An 18,570-nucleotide genomic window follows, 5' to 3' on the forward strand; every position below is an offset into this window, starting at 1 on the left:
TTCTTGAATAATTAAAAAAAATCCACCAAATGCACATTTGAGATGATTTTCGAAGTTCTGTGGGATAGTTAATTCAAGTGCTGTATTTTGTTTATTCAAGGACCGATTTCGAATTGCAAAATTTTTTCGCAAAATTAGGAAAAGAAAATATTTAAACTAAATAGGAAATAAATGTTGGCAAAAATCATTATTTACCAATGTTTTCACTTTACTTATTTCATCATCTCTACTAATTATGCATAAGTTGTATAATTTTCTATTATGTAGGGTGACAATAGATGGCAGTTTTTTTAATCTGATTTCATTTTGTCATCTTATTACATATAATCTATGGCTTCAAACCAATAACAAATAAATAGAACATTTTTATTTTGTTTCTATGGTTATTTTTGAAGATTTTGCCGACTGAATCTATTGAATTTAAGACTGAATCGATTAATCGAAGATCTTGCGGACTGACTTGTTGTTGTTGGGTGCAATGCACCTAATTTTAGCCAAATTCATACCATGATTCTGATCTATATGACTTGAGAACCATAGTTATTGTTTCCCCTTGACCACCCGCCAACCTTATACCCCACTGCCAGGTTTTGGCAAAAAGTTGAGCATGTTGAACGTTCTTTGAACTTAAACCATACAAGGACTTGTAATCTATATCAGAGGACCAATACGAGCCCACGGTCCAAACAAAGCTGACCCCTCATAAAATGTCTAGGAGTAATGGAGGCATATGACACATTGTTTGAACAAAAATCATCCATAGTTTTTTTCAATGTGTATGATTAGAGAAACAAATTGAACCATTAGCCCCTTCATCACCCTCGACATCTAACTTTATCACCAAATGTCAGTAGAGAGGCTTGTATGTTGCAGAATAACTTTTAATTTATTAGCAATCTAAAAATATTGCAGATGCAAACTAAACAGATTGTTTCAAATTTACCCATTAACGTTTGAATTTTAAAGGCATCAGTTTTCTATAATTGTAAATGAAATAGAACCAAGTGAAAAGTAATGCCATACAGTTTTTTTTTCTAATACATTAAAACTAAATTGAGTCCCAAATTATTCATTTTTTTATGTTATAAAAAGATACAACGCTATTAATCTTCCTATCTCTCTCTATATTCCTCTCTTTCTCTCTCTCTCCTTTTATGTGTAACCAAAGCCATATCTAGGAAGGGGTTACTGGGTGTGAACCCCCCCCCCATAAAAAAAAATAATTTTGTTCTACTCGTAAAAAAGTAACAAAAATGCATATAAACACATTTTTGATGCGTTTTTTAAAGTTTTTTGTATCCCCTTTCGAAAAAAACACCCCCCCCCCCAAGGGTATATATACCCCCTGAACAGGCTCACTTTCCTGGATCGTCCTTTATGATTAAAATTTCGTAGCTCGTCAATCGTAAATGTAGAAGACTGTAGATATTCAGTTTAACCAACTAAATTGAATTTTGAAATCTGCTTCCCAAGTAGTGTAGTCAATATCCTTTAAAAGTAATGACGACACCTCATAAGATATTTTAGCAATAAATTCTGGGATTAAACACATCCAATTTCCACTGCTGTGAAAGCTTCATAGGGTACCTATAAAGAAACGCAGCGACAAAAAAAAAATATTGGAAGCTGTTCTGAGAAACAATTGATTACAGCGAAGCCGCCGTATTGGTGTTTAAATCTCAAATCACCAATTAGTTCAATGCAGCAGAGAAGCGATGTTAGCAGAAGAGAGCCCATTGGCGCCCAAGTTTTCTTCCGGGGGAGCGGCAAGCCTGGTTAAAGCTCTAGGTAGTAGAAGTGGGTGAAAAATCTTCTTTTTTTTAGCACAATTTTCCGAATATTTGAAACTTATGCCCTTTTCTTCAACTTGTTCTTTCAGGAGGATGGGGAGTTAGTTTGGTAATAAGAACAATACACTTATGTCATTTTCTTGCCAAAAAACTAGTGCAAATGACTATACAGGCGTAAAACTAAGTACCAAACACTCTTGAAGTAGCACTTGCTAATTTGAATATGCGTTGTCACTTTTCTTGTTGTTATTTTTTTTAATCCTTGCGTTAGATTTGAACTATTGAAACGATAAAGCAGGTTTTTTTTGTTCAATGCCATCGATGCATTATTTCACGGCAGCAATATTTCTATGTGCAATCATCCATGCACCATTTCCGCGTGAAATTTCTACTGAAGGAATTGAAATATCACAGGTGAAGTGAGTAATTGGAAATTAAAAAAAAAGGTTACGCTGATAGGGGGGATTTTACCTCAACAGACAAAAGATTACCTATAACAGAATAAAATAGCTCTTTTTGTAATGACTTTGTGGTTTAAACTGTCAGGGCATCTTCTGTTTCTCATTCAGTCCGATGTAATTCTGTACGATGTTAATGTGTGGTAAAGCTGTGGTTTTAGGGGGGAGGGTAAAGGAACCTAACCTTACACCTACCCCCTCCTGACATGCAAATATATTGCCGAAATTATATGAGTCCAATGCATCCTGTCACGCATCATTTATCTTTGTGACAATGAAACGGGTTTTCCCAAATCTTACATTCACCAAACTTCTGGATTGTGTTTGGTATAATATATATACACAATTTAACATAACCATTTTAATAAAACTGGTCGAAAAGCCTAAAAATATCCAGTGAAAGTCTGTACGACCCCAGAGGACGAGTGCTAAATTATGGAAACAGCAGATTTCAATACAAAGGCTTCGTAGATACCTTTTAGTAGATAGGTGGGCATGTTACATCTTGTTGAGCTAAAAATAGCCGAGTGATTTTCTGTCTTCATGATTAGAGGGCTTAAAGAGAGACCTGAGACCCTAACTGAGGTGGCCTTGGGGTGAAGGCCCTTCGGTCTACGCCTTTATTGGGGTTTATCTATGACGATAGTTGGAGCAGAGAGCTAAATTTTGTAAACACCTTGTACTTGTCATGAATCTTTTCTCAGGTTTGTCTGCTATTTGATCATACAGGTTTTCTTTTCATTAACATCTTTGGCGCTGGAAATATCTAAGAAAATTAAAATCTAAGCATGAGGCAAGCTATGGCAAATTGGTGATTGCAGGGTTAAATTACATGTTTATTTAAAATGTAGTATTGAAATTTGTTTCTTCACTTCTGTTATGCAGGTCTCAAGCACTATCATCATGTAATAGTTATCCAAGTTACGGTTCGGTGACCAAGACATTTCATTAAGATCTGGCTCTATTCATTAACAAGGAAACCATGCCACGGGGTTAGACACTAGATACCGCTATAGGTATATAGGACTCAAGACCTCCAAAAAGTACCTCTAGCTCTGCCTCTGTTCCTCTGACTCTGCCTCTGACTTTATGCGTAATTTTGCAGCATCCCGCCTCCCCACACACACATTCTGGTCCTACTTCCTGGCTTTTGGTGTACACGAAGCAACTCAGTGCACGTCCCTTGGATCATCCACATTCCTTAGCGTCTTTTCTTTGCACAACAAGCGAGACCAAAATGCTTCTGCACGCAACTTGAAAAGCCCAAGGGCTGACGATTTTTTTTTTCTTCTTTTTGGCGCTATTGATAACCTACAGGGTATCCTATGATGTAACCTGCTGAGTACAATTAGCTATCGCGGAAACTTATTAGTCGCTACCTGATGCTACCTTCTATACACGGATTGCCTAGTAAAAAATATTCAAAAAGAAATGGGCTTAAGTTTCAAAATTATGCAAATCTTTTTCAGATAACAATGTGTAAGATCTTATTGATCATTGTCTTCGAAATTGGTTTAATTTTAGCACCCAAATCGAATATGATCGAGGCCGTGGCGGTTAGTTCCTCCATCAAAACATGGCAAGTGAAATTTTAAGCTTCAAGAAACTGCAATTTCTGGTTCTTGGAAGCTTAGTCGTTCCAGCCACCACTGCTAAATTTGTAGCAAAACTAGTAAATTTTTGGAAGGTCTCGAATCGATACAAGAATTAAATTTGAGAGGATTTCAAGTCAAGCCGAGCTTTCGGTGGCTTAGTTGGGCAGCAAGGGGGTACACTTGTTTGGGTGCCATTTAGATAAACCCGTTTTCATTTTTTAAAGTTATTCTTGAGGACATTTTTAAGGGGAGGGGGTAAACTAAGGTTCCTCCCGTTGCCCAGTTGGTGGTCCTGAATACCTAAATGCGCTTCTGGGAGTTCGGATTCGAATGGCATCTTTGTGTAAATTAGTGTAATCTGTGCGCAATAAGTCGCCAGCAAGCACGGATGCAGTGATCCAAAGGCAACACACAGAGAAAGGCAATTTTTATTAGTAAGGCAGAAATAGGCAAACTATGTAAGAAAAATAGAAATTCTTGGTTTTTGGGACAGGATAGAACCAAAAGGCCCATTTCTGTTCCTGTGTGGTCACTAGGCTATCCAATCATAGACCTGACCCTTATTTTGGACCCCTAATCTACATCTAGTTGTAAGTACATATCTTATTATCTCACCTCCATGAAGAAGTTAAGGACCATTACCCAACCTCTCTAATACGATGTGTAATCTAATGCCCAAGATTCATTGCAAAAGCACGCTATCAGTGGGGATTCAAACCTAAAACCTCCTTCGTACTAGTTAGAGGTACACTAGAAAAATAGTCCTTTACGAATTGATTGTATGTCATTGAACCTGACAACCAATTACCCGAGGCCGAAACCTCAGGGATTTTTATGATATAATAACCACGAGTTTTAATGCACATCTTTTTTGGGGCGAAAATATTTTTCTTTGTTTGTTTTTATCCGAGCCCAGGTGAATTCTTACTGAAAATGCGTGCGTGATTCCTTTAAGTGCGAAGTTCAAAGAATTGAAATGCATGATCCAGTAAAGCTAAAAATATTGAATCTAATAGAAACCCCAAATTCTGATAACATGTATTCACTTTGAAACAATTGCATCACAAATTATTTATTAGGTTTCACCAGATGTCTCATGGGTTGACGCTTTCCTCAATTATGTTTTCTATCTAACAAAACTAGTCCACCCGCGTAATGTCATTGGATTCGATAACGCTCTGTCCTTGCTTGGATTGGATAAGGCTCTACCCCCTCAATGCCATTGGATATCGTCAACCTTCAGCAATGGTGAATCTCCAGCAATTTTACGAGGGGGAGGGCAAAAAGAGGTTCATATCTGGATAGTCAAGGGGCATGAGCTTTTTAATATCTTTTCTTCAAAATTATTGGGGGTCGACTGCCCCCATCCAAAGGACACCAATGACCTTAAGAAGGCAAAATCATCTGATCGGATGGCTTTTGTGGCTTTTAAAAATATTCAAGTGAGAAATCTGTGTAAGCATCAATAATCTTTGATTGCACTGTACATGACTTTATGAATTTTCACTCCCGATATTATCTACTGAGCTATTCTGTTGACAACTCCATGTCAGACAAAGTAAATATAGTAATTTGTCTTTTCAAATGTAACCTTTTATTATTTCACCCAATTTACAACCCATTTTCAGTTGGATAAAAGTGGGGATGTGGCATATTAAAGAAAATAACAAGGTCTGTCGTAGATTATCTTCCCGCTGATTTCTATTATGAAGTGATGGGAAAACCCTGGGGCTTCTCACAACTGTCACCAGACTCATATTTGGCGTGGTGAATCAGAAGCTCTGTTATTATTTGCTTCTGCATCTGATTCCTAACATGGCAGCAATGACAGCTAGATTGGTATCAAATTATGCATTAAATATAGCTTATGCCGCCCCCATTGTCTTGAGAACACTGTCTTCTAATAGCGCACTTCCATGAATCTTAAAGCCAGTTCGTTGTTTGTTAATATAAAGACAGACACACTACCTATTCATTAAATGGAAAAAAAATGAATAGTTACACCACTGCTCCTTACCATAAGCTTATGTATATGAACATTTTTCTTCCATATCTCAGCATCTGAATTAAATTAGCCATCAATATTGAGGAACGTAGACACTATCGTAAATAAACAAGCTTTGTAGGTTCGTTAGCGAGTAACCCACCCCTTCAATGTTCTAGTGGCTTAGTTGTAGTTTATCTTATGTTGCTACATTTTAGTGGGCAAACTTTTTTTTACTTGTTAATTATTTGCGATCATAATAGTGCATGAATTCGTGACTTTGAAAAAGAAAAAAAAAACATCAGCATCTGATCATAACTTTAAAATTGGAACACTGCAATTTATGCTTCGGAAGTACACACCGTATTTCAACATTATAATTATTGGCTTAATACCTGAACTAACATCAATTTACATATTTTTCAGAACCCAAATAAAATCGTTAATAACGGTAAAACGATGTCCTCATCTCTATACTCCCGTTACAAGCGTAAAAAAGTGCACCAATTCTTGTTATTAATTCGTGTGTATGCATGTGGTCTATATGATATTGTTTACCGAGCATCGATTAACTTAATCCATGATCATTGAAACCACATATATATTGGGGCAGATATATATTTCAAAGGAAGCCAGGATTTTTTGGGGGAGAGGGGGGACGGTTATTTGAAGCAAACACAACAAATGCAAACAGTATGAAATATACTAGAAATGGTAGGGAAATCTTTAATTATCAAGATGTTTTGTCAGGGCCGTATCCAGGATTTCTGTTCGGGGGCTATTTTTTTCGGGGCGTTAAAAAAAAGCATCAAAAACTTGTCTATATGCATTTTGTTATGTTTTTACGATCCAAAAAAAATTTCTGGGGGGGGGGGTCCAAGCCCCCTTCCCCCGAAATTAAGAACAGATGGTACAACAGACTGACTAATTGAAATTTTGATTACCGAAAACAAGAATGACACACGTCATTTTCGCTATGAAATAGAGTCTAGATGAACTGTAGTCTTTTCTAGAAGTTTGGCTTTATGGTTTTTGAATTTTATATGTGGATTATAATTTTCCTATTTATTTTTGAAAATAAACTTTTTACTTTTCTTGAATTTGAATACTTGGAACTCTTACAGTGCGGTTTTTTTGAGGAGGGAAAAAACTCAAAAAAGGTGTATGAGGAACTTGTATAGATGGCTCACGTTTGGAAAGGGAGTAGGGGAAAAAACGACAAATTAGACGGATCCGAAGGCCTCCCCTACCCCTAGCTTACATGCTTGTCCCGGCCTATTTTCATGTAAATTGTTCAAGCTTTGTTTCTAATATTAATTTGCCTTTTACAAAAAGAATAAGTGCGATCTTTAATTCGAATGAGGAAGTAAATTCTCGATGTTGATTTGGAAGCAGTTTTCACTTATGTTTTCACTATTATATCTTACACGTGCACCACCGACTCTACGAACAGCTCTGCTTGTAATGAGCGAGTGTTTCCTCTGTGTCGGATTTAGACAGTTTTGAAGACTGTCTAGTAACACGGTCCAAGTGTTTACTTAGGGTATGCATCCTCAGGCACATATCCCCTCTCCCGAGAACCTAATTTTTAGGATTAAAATATTACAGTATTAGAACATCACATCCTCCCATTGCTGCCTATATTTCCATATAATTTACGTGTTCGTAGCAGTCTTTTTACCCTTCTCCGCCTCCCCCCCAAAAATCTCGCCTATACCCCTGAACAGTTGTCCAATATCATAACATATTCCTTGCAATTAACAAGTTATAAACATTTGAGGTCACGGGGTTACATTGAAAATGGTAGCAACCATGGTGTCTCGAATAAGGACAAATGGAGATGTATAGTAATTTCCCATATTCCCCCGATTATTGCAAACTATAAAATAATGGTTATAAATCTAAATCAAAACCGATGTTTTTTCTTGGAATTTGTTTAAATTTGGACGGGTAAGTACCTCAGTGAAAGAGGAAAGATATTAATTCCTATAACTATATGGTAAAAAATGTACTTTAATTTCATTGGTTTATGTCGATGACGTACTTCCGTGACATTGTTGCATCTGTGGCGTATTCCTTATTTCTGGAGAGACAAATTGGCCTGTGCTTCACAAAGTTTCAGAATTTATTTGTATAAGCAAATCCTGCTGTTTAACCTACTAGCAGTATTTCGTTTGAAAATGCAATGCCACACATAAAGATACCAATACAGACGTTAAGTGATTGAATTCCCCAACAAATGTCATTTAAAAAGTCAAGAGTCTTCAATCGCCGCAGAACCTTCACGAATAAAGACATAAGATTTTCCAGGGTGATAGTTGACTAGAAGTCGTAACTACCGCTCAAAATCAATTAAGCACCGGAAAACTATCAATTTTTGGGTGGTCCTCTCACCAGCCCATCAACTATCTATACCGTTTAACATGTCTTTGTCACCGCTCTAACTTCTTTTCTTTGAGATAATGAATTTAGGTTTCATTTTCAGCTTTATCAAACAATCTTGCCAAGTACAAGCTGTACAACCTTTTTTTTTTAAAAAAAATGTGATGAACTAAAGGTATTATTCTTAGATTCACATTTCAAAGCTACCAAGAGCTTTTGAAGATCTTAATCGCAAAACGTGTTTCAACAGGACAAGAGCTTGGATGAATACTTCTTAATTATTTCTCATTACTGACTAGGGATTACACACTAGTTGACTTTATGTACGTGAGAGAAATGAACGCGGGAATCCGGTCCAACGAGGGGTTGGGTAGAACCTTAAGGATCTGAGCCTCAAAAGTGACTTTTTCAGGACTAGCTTAATTTTTTTTAAGTTTAATACTTAATCGAAAGATTTTTATTCCTTTCTTATGACTATTTTATACTCAAAAGATAATTCAATAACGTTCCTGATAATTTAATATGCAGTAATTGCCATACAATTATTTTTGTATTTCCTGCTCAGATGAAATCCCCTCAAAATATGGACCGCGTAATCATGGATGCGTATGAACCACTCTTCACGGGCTATCTTAAGCACATGTGTCACGCAATTTTTATATTTTTCCTTTTAATATAATCTTCTCATTCTTGCTCCAAAATTTATGGAGTTTCAGAAACATACTTCTGTTTGAAAGGTTCGAGAAACCGCGTGCTATGATATACAACCTGAGAATGTGATTGCAGGATACCTGGGAAATTTCTTCTTGCAGCGCTTCCAATGCCTAGGTAGAGATGGTTTTAGGAGGTATAGAGGGGACATTAGCACCGGGCGCAGAAATTTAGGGATGAAAAATTTAAAATAAATAATATAAAGGTTATAACCATTGTAATTTTGAAATTTTATCTTTATTAAAACTAAGTAGAGGGCATAGTTGGCAAAATTCTGTTAATAAAGGATTTGGTTTCCAATTTAGTCTAAAATTTTTTAGAAAACAGAGGGGGGGGGGCTAATCAAGATTTTGCCCCTGGCGCAAGAGAGGCCAGAATCATCATTGTGTCTAGATCAAATATGACCTGCCCCATTTGCCTGTGTTGGTATTCAAATCAAAAATGGAGTAGGTAGGACAGACGTTCACACAGGAATATAAAAATTAAAAATTCCCTTGGGGTCTTATCTTGGCTCTGTTGTGACCAGGGGCATTGGATGCAGTTTAAGGACAAAAGAGAAAGGCTTGGTGTACAGTACAGGAGAAGGACGTTAATGCGTAATCGAAGCACAACAATGTGTATATCTAAGACAGATAGTGCCCAACTCCTTCATTTATAAAAGGTTCACAGGTGTCCAACGAAGCTCAAAATTATCCTAGGCTTTGCTGCATGAAACTTTATAAGAGACAATAAAGATAGACTTTTTACTGCTTGAGATTCCATAAAATATAAAGATTGCTGTATGAAATATATTTTAAAAAAGAGATAATTAGTTTATTCAACAAGCGCCCACTGTGGATAATTTAATGGCTTTTTCTAAATAGAGCACATTTTAGAATTTTTACTCAGAATGCAGAAGGAAAATTAAAACTTTGCTTTCAAAGCATTGAAATTTATTGGAATGGTGTATGTGTTAGTGCCAGGTTTTTCATCATGAACTTGTATTCTTAAGCACAAAGAATTCAATGAGACAAATGTAGGATTCTGTATATATAAAATCCATGAGCAGAGGTGCACCTATGTCTGATTAAATAAAAAAAAACTAATTTTTTTAGCTGAAAGTAAGGAGCGACATTAAAACTTAAAACGAACAGAAATTACTCCGTATATGAAATGGGTTGTCCCCTCCGCAATCCCTCGCTCTTTACGCTAAAGTTTTTAATTGTTTTAAAAAGTAGAATTGTGGTAAAGAGTCAAACTTTAGCGTAAAGAGCGAGGGATTGCGGAGGGGACAACCCATTTCATATACGGAGTAATTTCTGTTCGTTTTAAGTTTTAATGTCGCTCCTTACTTTCAGCTAAAAAAATTATTATTTTTTTTTATTTAATTTCTGAACGTTTTTGAATTAATGCATGTTTGGTTTTGGCTCTCCGCACATAAATTATTAAAATGAAATTTGTATATTAATTCTTTTTTTGGCTAAATGGCTTTCTCTTAGTTTTGATCAGACGATTTTGAGAAATAAGGGGTGGAGAAGGAGGCCTAAAGAGTAAAGAGTCAAACTTTAGCGTAAAGAGCGAGGGATTGCGGAGGGGACAACCCATTTCATATACGGAGTAATTTCTGTTCGTTTTAAGTTTTAATGTCGCTCCTTACTTTCAGCTAAAAAAATTATTTTTTTTTTTTTATTTAATTTCTGAACGTTTTTGAATTAATGCATGTTTGGTTTTGGCTCTCCGCACATAAATTATTAAAATGAAATTTGTATATTAATTCTTTTTTTGGCTAAATGGCTTTATCTTAGTTTTGATCAGACGATTTTGAGAAATAAGGGGTGGAGAAGGAGGCCTAGTTGCCCTCCAATTTTTCGGTTACTTAAAAAGGCAACTAGAACTTTTAATTTTTAACGAACGTTTTTATTAGTAAAAAATATACGTAACTTAAGAATTAACTTACGTAACAAACTTTCATAATCTTATATTTTTATTATGTATACGAGGGGGTTTGTACCCTCGTTAATACCTCGCTCTTTACACTAAATCGTAAGTTTTGTCCCAATTCTTTAAGAATGACCCCTGAATCAGAAAGGCCGTAGAATAAATAGTTGAAATTACTAAAAATACTTTAGCATAAAGAGCGAGGTATTTATTTCCTCCTAAATACCTCGCTCTTTATGCTAAAGTATTTTTAGAACCCCTCATACCCGTAATAATCTCTGTTCGTTTTTAAGTTTCAATGCTACTTCTTCCTTTCATTTGAAAAAACGTTTTCATGTTTATTTTTCATTGTTTTCTTGTAGTAATGCTAGAAAATCCTGCGCCCTTTCCATTAGATTTTTCTTCCCCCATGACAGATTCCTCCAAGGAAAGATCCTCCAACATAGCCCCCTCCCCTCAGCCCCATCCCCAAACAAAATAAAATCCCCCTGAAAACGTCCGTACACTTCCCAATAACCATTACTATATGTAAACACTGGTCAAAGTTTGTAACTTGCAGCCCCTCCCCCAGGGATTGTGGGGGAGTAAGTCATCCCCAAAGACATGGTTTTCGACTATGCGGATCAAAATTTTGATTCGTTGACTTTGGGGAAAAAATGAGCGTGGGAGGGTGCCTAGATGCCCTCCAATCTTTTTGGTCACTTAAAAAGGGCACTAGAACTTTTCATTTCTGTTAGAATGAGCCCTCTTGCGACATTCTAGGACCACTTGGTCGATACGATGACCCCTGGGAAAAAGAAAAAGAAAAAAACAAATAAACAAATAAAGAAGCACCCGTGATTTGTCTTCTGGTAAAAAATACAAAATTCCACATTTTTATAGATAGGAGCTTGAAACTTCTACAGCAGGGTTCTCTGATACGCTGAATCTGATGGTGTCATTTTCGTTAAGATTCTACGACTTTTAGAGGGTGTTTCCCCCTATTTTCTTAAATAAGGCAAATTTTCCCAGGCTCGTAACTGTTGATGGGTAAGACTAAACTTGATGAAACACATATATTTAAAATCAGCATTAAAATGCGATTCTTTTGATGTAGCTATTGATAACAAAATTCAATTTTTTAGAGTTTTGGTTACTATTGAGCCGGGTCGCTCCCTACTACAGTTCGTTACCACGAACTGTTTGATATTGATGATGAGGGATCAGACTAATTTCACTTGGTGAGGATGGTCAGATGCATTGAAAAAATGGGCAAACTTGAATGTTTAAAGTGAAATTCTAGGGCTAAATACATCGATTTTCTAGAAAGGGCTCCTAGCCCCTTTTTACAAGCATCTATATTAAGATCAGCAAAGACTCTCATCTCTAACCAACTTAATTTTCATAAGGGGGAGCTATGTTTTTAGTCTCAAGGACGGAAATAGCTGCTCTTGGGCTCTGGAGAACTTTCACTTCTATTTCGCACAATGCCTCCTTGTAATTAGCACAATTAAGGGAATCTTAAATATATTGTTATGAATACTTACTGAGACAAATGATGGGGGGGGGGGGGGGTCATCCTAATCATTTTCTTTCTGGTTATCCCTATTACAGCAGAACTAACCATACTGATTTTATATTCCTTTTGGAAAAACAGTGTCCTGAAAACAGTCATTTACGCAGGTAGGCAATTTTTTCACGGACGGTTGACAGTTCAGGGTGGGGCATAACTTCCAAAAAAGCTAAAAAAAAAAAGTTCTGAATTATGTTAAAAATATAATAAAACGCAGGATAATGATAAAAAAATTCCATTTTTATGGCGCAAAGATCAGCCCTGACCCCAAAGCACTTCGGTATATATGCCTGTTTGACGAGACCAAAATAAAAAATACTTCACCAGGGGCCGTATTATTTTCAAAAAACATGTGCATACAAGGGCGTATCCGGGATTTTTCATGGAGGGGGGTTATAGAAAATAATCTTTACCAAGCGTATCAAAATTTTCCTTATATGCATTATTGTAAATTTTTTACAGGCTGGACACAATTTTTTTTTTTTTGGGGGGGGGGGTGCTCAAAACCGGTAGCACCCCCTGGATACGACCTTTTACCTTTTGTCCATGGTATTTGCGGAATTTTCTTTCAAAGCAATGCTATTTCTGGCACGTGAGCTTATTATGCATCTCCAATGTGTTTCTCGTGCTGCATTAATCATCTCACCGGAAAATTAGGAACCCCTACCTACCTTCCTCTACAGATCATACTTAAAGTGATTATAAATTTATTTTTCTTTCCTAAGCATCGGCTTGTTAGGCAAATGAAACTGTGGGGATTTAAGCAATCCATAATTGTTTCTGTCCACATACCATTCAAAACACTAGATTCTTGCGTGGTGAGAAAAGGCCAGGTTTTCAATCGATGCGCCCATAATTGGTATCCTGAATCAATTGAACATCAGTAACCTTTATTTCGTATTCTTACTTAAACATTGTTTTGTCAAAATCGGGGCTCCTTGACCTGGCCTCCTTTCTTTTTGTTTTTGCATTGCTAATTTTTATTAATTAAGAGAGGAGGAATTTTGCCAACAAAATAAAAAAAACGTCTTATCATATTTTTTTACGCTATTAAATTAAAATAAAACAATGATCGGTACTTACGTGTTATCCCGACCACATTAAAGAAGTTTGATCTGTTTGATCTGTTTAAAACCGGTGTCCCTACGTGTGCTCTCAGAAATTCAGTTTAGCCTAATTGAAATAAACTACTATGCGCGTATATTTTAATTAAATATCTAATGCATAGAGTAGGTTAGGTATATAACATAATACGTTCGGGTTGGGCTACTTTCCATAATTCTCTGTTGTAGTTTCTATAATTTTGTTTCTAAAGTATTAAATTTTCAACATATTTAGGTATATTTTTTTTTATGATTAACCTAACATGACTTCTTGAGTATGGCCTGGATAAGACATAAGTACCCAATTTTCATTGTTACGTTAGATATTAAGTCAAATATAACTCATTCCAAATATGAGAACGTTTGCCCATTCCATTGCTTGTTCTTTATGGTAGAATTTTATCAGGGGTATTTGTCTAATTTGAAACATAACAAAATGTGATGAAAATATTATACTATATTAACAAAATTACGAAGACTTCAGCAAAGAATTATGGAAAGCAGGCCGCCTAGAACGCATTATGCTAAATACCTAACCTACTTTATATATTCAATATTTAATATAAGATATACTTGCATAGCAGTTTATCTCACTCAGGCTAAGCTAATTATCTCTGAATGCAAACACAAAAACCTGTTTTACAAAAGATGAAGAACTGTCCAAATGTTGGGGTGATCGCTATAATAGACATGTACCTTATCGGGTTTTAACCTCGTTCGTTTCCATTGCCTCTTCGAGGAAGTTTAGCAGGCAGGAATATTTAGCAGTTCTATACCCCTCGGACGGCTGCTGTGTAAAACATTGACCAGCAGTAAGTTCACCATTTGCTGGTGCCAAATGGCCTTAAAAATGGCACTATTGGTCCATCTCTCAAGTGGAAAAGCTGGGGCTAGTGGGCATCTGGAACTTCTAAAAGATATGTTTACTGGCTCATTTGAAAGCTATTGCTCATATCTACGTGTTTTTTATCAGTTCTACCTAAAACGACACGTTTGGTGCCACTTCTTAGATGGAAAAGCTTGGAAGTATAAAACGGTACCATTGTTATAGTTATGGTCTAAAACCCTTAACTGGAGATTTGAAAGAACCCCTCCTGTATACTCCCCCTCTCAGTCCCCTTAGTAAGTCTCATTAGTCCGTTGGGAAAATTCCCTATGAACTTCTTTCAAGTCCATCTTTAAATTTATTTACAAAAAATCGAAGCTTTTCTTGTGGTGAAATATAATAACTACTAAGTCTAGTAATATATTGCTTTTGTCGATGCTGTGAATCTTGCTAGAAAAACCTCAAAATATTCGACACATATAATCCACAATATGAATTGTAGCTCTTACGGTAATATTCCTGATTAGAGCAATAAATTCTATTGTGTCACTTGTTTTATATAGGAAGATTATTGTATTTGAAATGACGAAAAAGTATATAGTCATGTTGTTTTACAAGTGTATTTTTCTTTTCAGAAATCTTTTACGCTGATTCTGGAAGCCCTTGATTATGACACCAGTTCCGCAACAGGTGCGTGATTTTTTCATTGTTGCATGTATAATTATCATGATTCTTTGAGATATTAACTTTTTATAATTTTGTATTCTTTATTGTACTGTTGAATTTTGCTTCGCTTTCAGTCGCAATATTTTATGCAAAAAAAAAATCAGAACCGGGACTCTATTCAAACTCTAGCATTTATGAAACTGTAAGCTCCTCCCCCCCCTCCATGAGGGTTATACGCCTTAAGAATTTTAGGTTTCTTGTAAAATTGTCTCACAAGTGGCTTCTATAGTAGCCATTCTACAGCCGCATTGTAGATAATGCTTCAAATCAAACACGTGTGTAGGTATCTATTTTGGCCAACTGGGTAAGTTTGCTAAACCCCTCCGAAACAGGCAATTTATGCTTGTGAAGAAGGAAAAATATAGTGGATATTGTAAGAGAGAGAGAGAGAGAGAGAGAGAGAGAGAGAGAGAGAGAGAGAGAGAGAGAGAGAGAGAGAGAGACAGAGAGACAGAGAGACAGAGAGACAGAGACAGAGCAACAAATCTAGAAATCTCGGGTGACCTGTCCTAAAGGACCAAGAGAAGCAAAAGAGCAAGACCAAATTCTTGCAAGACAAGGATGACCAAATGCTGGATTGCTGTAAGAGTAGCATTTATAATCCGTATCAATTGAATGGTTACTGGGTTTTGGCATTTCTTATAACAGGACATCACTGTACTACTTCAATATTCAGTATAAAGTAAAACTCTTTGGAAGAAAGGGATTCCAAGAGTAGTTGCAAACTTCCTGGAGAATGAAGGGCTAGAAACTCTTCCAAAATTTGCTTTGGAGGGAGGGATAAATCCTCACATAAAGCTCTTCAATGGGTTATACAATATCAAGAAGTATTCCCTCTTTGTGCCCAAGAATCGGGTTTAAGTTAATATGACGAACCCCGTTTGTCTCGGGAAAAACAAAAATTTTGTGCCTGTGGTATCAAGCTCTTTTGCGGACCTGAAGAATATGACATTATTAAAGAACTGCGAAAATACTGAGTTACTGAGTTACAACGGCTGGATTATAGATTGATAGATTTATTTAGACGAAAGCCCAATTGGGCCATTGTGACATACACAAAACAAGCGAAAAAATACAGCAACATAACATAAACTGAAAGACACTAAAAGAAAATCATCACGATATTCCCATACCTACCCGGACGAAGTTTCCAATATTTTTTTGTATTTAAGTAGCACCTACTTCTCAAAATTTCCAAAATCCATTCTATTAAGTGTGCATAAGAGACAGGAATTCCAAATCCATAAGTAATCCTTACATTTTGGTTGTTAGCGATTAAATACCTGTTTTTTAGATAAAATACATCTGAAGAATTGATAATCAGCTTGTGTTTGATAGCATAAAAATGTCCACATGGCAAAGAACTTTTACGCATTGATGAAAATCATGCTGTGACCCAAAAGAACTTTTTGGGGACTGATCGGGAGGGAGAGGCGAAGTGGAACCCTCAAATCCAATATTAACAAATTAAGTACCAAAAACAAGCATATTTTTCTCAAAGGGGACCAAAACATGGTTTTCTAATTTGCTAGGCTTTCGTGACACTTGAGAATTACAGATAGGGCCACCGCCCTCCTGCTCTCTCAAATGATCCTCCTGGAAAATAAACTAAAATTCAAAAAAAAAACTGGACAACTTATCATTCTGTTTAAGGTATAACACAAACTAATCAATTGCAAAGACTAATGAGTCGACGCCCTGTGACATAGCGGTCAAAAACTGGGTTTATTGATTGGTTTTTAATTACAGCCGTCTCAAGACTTATTGAACAGACAATATACTCAGGGCTTTTACTTCCAAGTGGTGAGTGGCACACATTAGTCCACAACGGCAGAGTCGCGACGTTTACCTACAGAGTTCGGGTCCAGTGTGATGAGTACTATTATGATGATACGTGTATGACTTTGTGTCGGCCTCGAAATGATATTTTTGGCCATTTTATTTGCACAGAAAAAGGTGAAAAAGCCTGCTTGGAAGGATGGGAAGGACCAAACTGTAATACTGGTAAGAATTCTTTTCATTTATTTGAACTTGTAAGAATTTATATATATATATATATATATATATATATATATATATATATATATATATATATATATATATATATGTATATATATATATATATATATATATATATATATATATATATATATATATATATATATATATATATATATATATATATATATATATATATATATATATATATATATATATATATATATTATATTCTTATATTATTATCAATATGTATTAAATTTTTAATAAAAGTCATTTTTTAAATTTGTTTATTTTATAAATACACTACTTTATTAGCAAGACAGCGGATTTCTCATCCCCCCCCCCTCCTAGCTGCCCAAAGGCTTTCCCCATTGAAAAATCCTCAGCGAAGACGAAGTTTCTAGTAAAGATAATCTTCATGATAGAGACAGTGGCACCAATTAGGGTGACAGAGGTAAGGGGGAGTTTGTGTCCCCCCACCCTACAAGATTCCCCCCTAGCTTTCGAAAAAAACTTTTTAGATGTTTTCATTGTCATCAGGAAAATAGAAGAAAAAAACAACAAAATTACTCCGCCCCATACATTGTACCATAAATTCCCTTCCCCCTAACATTTTTGTGAATTGGCACCACTGGACAGAGGATGCTGCGGTTAGGTATGATGACGATGAAAATGTCACAAATTGTGTCAAGTGGAAATTGTTTTGCGCATTAGTTATCTTTTCTCTCTTTTCCTTTTGGAACTAAATAACCTTCGCTTAAAAGGGGGTGTGTTTTGGGAGGCTATACCCTTTTCTATTGGTCTAGGAAAAAATTGTTCGGATACATTTATCCCTTTTCCCTTATTTCCCCTATTTCGCCTATTTTAGACAATAATATGAATACAGCTCCACTTAAAAGTCAACAATCTCCATAGATTCAATTTCCGTTGAAGCCCTTCCACACTGCTTGTCTACCTATCCTACTTACGCTGATGACATATCTTCCTCTCTTGGTCGGTCATGGTACGCCTGTCGCCATACACAACAAGCATTAATACTAGGAGTAGCAATAGGAGGAAAACAGATCCACAGGGACTACAAGAAACAGGAAAAAAAAAGTACAAAAAGTAGTCAAAGCTGCTGTTCTATCATGGCTTAGAAAACCAAATTTATTTTCGGAAGTTCAACGTGCCAATGTTTATTTTTTTAAACTGAATTCTCAAATGTTTGTGTTGATAATGGTCACCACTAAAAAATTGTCAGCGGGAATGGGGAGACGTGCCTTAAAGAATTTAAGAACATTATTATGTCAGAAAAATAACTGTCATTCCTTTTTGAATACCGAGGATACGAAATCTCAAACTTTTTTAATATTCCAGGGAGAGAGGAAAGGGGAGGGGGGATTGTAACTTTTTGTTTTAGGTACCCATTGCGTTGACAAATTCCAAGCATTTATTTGTGTTAAGTTTCATGGTGGCGACTGGTGGCCGAATGAAACAAAAAAGTTTTAATTGGCAAATGACATTTGAATTTTCTTTTGATGAA

The 18,570-nt window shown here is 36.0% G+C and overlaps 1 protein-coding gene across 1 annotated transcript in view; it reads left to right on the forward strand.

Annotated features, from left to right (window-relative positions):
• The window catches only part of LOC136039082 (protein jagged-2-like), a 153,548-nt gene that overhangs the window by 77,743 nt on the left and 57,235 nt on the right, over positions 1–18,570 (forward strand). The window contains exons 5-6 of the mRNA XM_065722566.1: positions 14,954–15,008; positions 16,794–17,048. Of these exons, the coding sequence (XP_065578638.1) occupies positions 14,954–15,008; positions 16,794–17,048 (310 nt within the window). The remainder of the gene's footprint in view (positions 1–14,953; positions 15,009–16,793; positions 17,049–18,570) is intronic.

The sequence above is a fragment of the Artemia franciscana genome, chromosome 19 (genome assembly GCF_032884065.1).
Source record: "Artemia franciscana chromosome 19, ASM3288406v1, whole genome shotgun sequence".
Lineage (NCBI taxonomy): Eukaryota > Metazoa > Arthropoda > Branchiopoda > Anostraca > Artemiidae > Artemia > Artemia franciscana.